This window comes from Phoca vitulina, unplaced genomic scaffold (genome assembly GCF_004348235.1).
Source record: "Phoca vitulina isolate PV1807 unplaced genomic scaffold, GSC_HSeal_1.0 scaffold1252, whole genome shotgun sequence".
Taxonomy (NCBI): Eukaryota; Metazoa; Chordata; class Mammalia; order Carnivora; family Phocidae; genus Phoca; species Phoca vitulina.
The window spans coordinates 4706-9145 of NW_022590939.1; the positions used below are offsets into that span (position 1 = coordinate 4706).

Genomic DNA, 4440 nt, shown 5'->3' on the forward strand with positions numbered 1-4440 from the left:
CAACCAAACCTTGAGAAAGTAATTTATGAGAGAATGCCAACAAAACATTCCCGTGGATAAACATGCACGTTCTACACCGAGATGATTACTGTGTTGACTAATTGTTTAATCTTGTGAACGTTTTCTTAACTATGTGGGCCTCAAAATATAAAATGTGGAGGTAAAAGTAAATGACCCCCGTGAGATTTCAAATGCTATATTTAGATTATCCAAAATCCAGACCAGTTTTTATAATATTGAGGAAAAGAAAAATACAATTAGAATATTTTCATGTTTTTATAAAAGGAGCTAAATATTTTAAAGAATAATTAGAATATTAATTTTTTAAAAATTAGAATAAATAGCTTCTGCTTAAATGTTAGCACGAGATATTTTTTTTTTTATCCACGGCCAATGATAGTGTATTATCAACAAAAAGAAATAAATTATCATATAGTTTCACTCATATATGGAACATAAAGAATAGAGCAGAGGACCACAGGGGAAGAGAGGGAAAACTGAATGGGAAGAAATCAGAGAGGGAGACAAACCATGAGAGGCTCTGGACTCCAGGAAACAAACTGAGGGTTACAGAGGGGAGGGGGGTGGGGGAATGGGGTGACCAGGTGATGGGTAATAAGGAGGGCACATGTTGGGATGAGCACTGGGTGTTATACACAACTAATGAATCGTTGAACACTACACAAAAACTTATGATGTACTATATGCTGGCTAACTGAACATAATACAAAAATTAAAATAAAAAATAAAATATTTAATTTAAAAAAAGAAATCAGTATTTAACTTCAAATAATATGTATTACTTGAATGTGAGGTCCAGTAGAAATTGGACAGAGTTGCTGAAGGAAAACATTCGTTTTTGGATTTCATAGATTATTCATCATCATAGATATTCTTAAGATTCTATACTCTAACCTCAATCCTGTTTTAACTTTTTTATGTCCTATAGGGGAACATACATTTTCCATTCTAAAGGGGGGAAGAAAGGATCGGCAATGAAAAACCACACAGTACCCACAGAATTCATTCTTCTAGGGCTATCAGATGACCCAGAGCTTCAGATTCTGATTTTTCTCTTTTTAATTATCACATATATATTAAGTGTCACTGGTAATTTGACCATCATCACTCTCACCTTGGTTGACTCCCATCTACAGACCCCTATGTATTTCTTCCTCAGGAACTTCTCTGTATTAGAAATATCTTTTACAACTGTCGGTATTCCTAGATTTCTGGTCACAATTATCACCAGAGACAAAACGATTTCATACAATAATTGTACAGCTCAGTTGTTTTTCTTCATCTTCATGGGTATAACTGAATTTTATCTTCTAACTGCCATGTCCTATGACCGCTACGTGGCCATCTGTAAACCCTTGCGTTATACAACCATCATGAACAAAAGAGTCTGCATTTTACTTGTCTTTTGTGCTTGGCTGGCAGGATTCTTAAATATCTTCCCACCAGTTATTCTTTTTCTCCAGTTAGATTACTGTGGCTCCAATGTCATTGATCACTTTACTTGTGACTATTTTCCCCTCTTGCAATTATCTTGCTCGGACACACGGCTCCTAGAAGTGATTGGTTTTTACTCTGCAATAGTGATTCTGCTTTTCACTTTGGCATTAATAATTCTGTCCTACATGTTCATCATTAGAACAATTCTGAAACTGCCCTCTGCCAGTCAGAGAAAAAAGGCATTTTCGACATGTTCCTCACACATGATTGTCATTTCCATCTCTTACGGAAGCTGCATATTCATGTATGCCAACCCGTCTGCAAAAGAAAAGGCATCATTGACCAAAGGAGTGGCTATTTTAAATACTTCTGTTGCTCCTATGATGAATCCATTTATATATACCCTGAGGAACCAGCAAGTAAAGCAAGCCTTTAAGAATACCATCCAAAAGCTTATATTTTTCTCCAGTAAATGAAAGTATGAGTAGCATTAAGAGAATGAAGTTCTTGTAAATACTATTATTCACACTTTCTTAAACCTCCCTTTCCTTTACTAGAGTTATATTTTCCCCTTTCTTTCCATTCCCATATTAAAGTTTCCCAATCATTGAACTCAATAAATTTGATCAACTGAATATTGTTTCAGAATTTTCTGTAAATTCAAGTGTTTTATTCAAATGTATTTGGATGAAGTAATACAATTGGGTTAATGATTATGATTTTGAATGGTAGTGGTTTGCCTTTGAAGAGACACTGGGCATTTAGTTTGATGGAAAGAGTGTCAGGATAGGTGCGGATTTCTGAACTTTTCATTCTTACCCAGTAATAGAAATGAATGTTATTAGAAAATTTTGATTCTATTTGTCATTTCCATGAAATCAAATAAACATAATCACCAAGGGGCTGGGAATAAAATACAAATATCTCTTAAATATTTCTAAATATTAGAAACTCAGACATATTAACAATATTTGTACTATTTATAGTAATTATGACGCTAATGAGGAGGAAGAGAAAGAAAGTAGAAGGGGGTAGAAGAAAACATAAAATTTTTCAGCAATTCCTACATTCTAGATCTACTGTTTTCTTTGTATTGACTCATTTAATCCTGCCAACAACTTTAGGGGTGCTGGTAATTACTAACTTGTCTTAGTCAGAGGTATTTTTCTTTTTATTTTTTCTTTTATTATGTTATATTAATCACCATACATTACATCATTAGTTTTTGATGTAGTGTTCCAGGATTCATTGTCTGCATATAACACCCAGTGCTCCATTCAGTATGTGCCCTCTTTAATACCCATCACCAGGCTAACCATCCCCACAACTCCCTCCCCTCTAGAACTCTCAGTTTGTTTCTCAGAGTCCATAGTCTCTCATGGTTCGTCTCCCCCTCCAATTTCCCACCCTTCATTTTTCCCTTCCTGCTATCTTCTTCTTTCTTTCTTTCTTTTTTTTTTTTTAACAAATAATGTATTATTTGTTTCAGAGGTACAGGTCTGTGATTCAGCATTTTTACACAACTCACAGTGCTCACCTAGCACATACCCTCCCCAATGTCTATCACCCAGCCGCCCCATCCCTCCCACCTCCCACCATTCCAGCAACCCTCAGTTTGTTTCCTGAGATTAAGAATTCTTCATATCAGTGAGGTCATATGATACATGTCTTTCTCTGATTGACTTACTTCGCTCAGCATAATACCCTCCAGTTCCATCCACATCGTTGCAAATGGCAAGATTTCATTCCTTCTGAGGGCTGCATAATATTCCATTGTATATATATAGCACATCTTCTTTAACCATTCATCTGTCAATGGACATCATGGCTCTTTCCATAGTTTGGCTGTTGTGGACATTGCTGCTATAAACATCGGGGTGCACGTACCCCTTTGGATCCCTACATTTGTATCTTTGGGGTAAATACCCAGTAGTGCAATTGCTCTGTCGTAGGGTAGCTCTATTTTCAACTTTTTGAGGAAACTCCATACTGTTTTCCACAGTGGCTTGTATTCCCATCAACAGTGTAGGAGGGTTCCCATTTCTCCGCATCCCCTCCAACATCTGTCGTTTCAAGACTTCTTAATTTTAGCCATTCTGACTAGTCTAAGGTGGTATCTCTTTGAGGTTTTCATTTATATTTCCCTGATGCCGAACAAAGTTGAGCACTTTTTCATGTGTCTGTTGGCCATTTGGATGTCTTCTTTGGAAAAATGTCTGTTCATGTCTTCTACCCATTTCTTGATTGGATCATCTGTTCTTTGGGTGTTGAGTTTGATAAGTTCTTTATAGATTTTGGATACTAGCCCTTTATCTCATATGTCATTGCAAATATCGTCTCCCATTCTGTCGGTTGTCTTTTGGTTTTGTTGACTGTTTCTTTTCCTGTGCAAAAGCTTTTTATCTTGATGAAGTCCCAATAGTTCATTTTTGCCCTTGCTTTCCTTGCCTTTGGCGATGTTTCTAAGAAGTTGCTGTGCCTGAGGTCAAAGAGGTTGCTGCCTGTATTCTCCTTTAGGATTTGATGGACTTCTGTCTCACATTTAGGTCTTTCATCCATTTTGAGTCTATTTTTCTGTGTGGTGTAAGGAAATGGTCCAGTTTCATTCTTCTGCATGTGGCTGTCCAATTTTCCCAACACCATTTGTTGAAGAGACTTTCTTTTTTCCATTGGACATTCTTTCCTGCTTTGTCAAAGATTAGTTGACCATAGAGTTGAGGAACCATTACTGGGCTCTCTATTCTGTTCCATTGATCTATGTCTCTCTTTTTGTGCCAGTACCATACTGTCTTGATGATGACAGCTTTGTAATAGAGCTTGAAGTCCGGAATTGTGATGCCGCCAGCTTTGCCTTTCTTTTTCAACATTCCTCTGGCTATTTGGGGTCTTTTCTGGTTCCATACTAATTTTAGGATTATTTGTTCCATTTCTTTGAAAAAAGTGGATGGTATTTTGATGGGGATTGCATTGAATGTGTAGATT

General features: G+C 36.6%; 1 protein-coding gene across 1 annotated transcript; it reads left to right on the forward strand.

Moving 5' to 3' along the window:
• The first annotated feature begins 995 nt into the window (after positions 1–995).
• LOC116629527 (olfactory receptor 6C3-like) lies at positions 996–1934 on the forward strand. The gene has a single exon (XM_032399794.1). The coding sequence runs from the start codon at positions 996–998 to the stop codon at positions 1932–1934; it is 939 nt and encodes a 312-aa protein (XP_032255685.1).
• The last annotated feature ends 2506 nt before the right edge of the window (positions 1935–4440 follow it).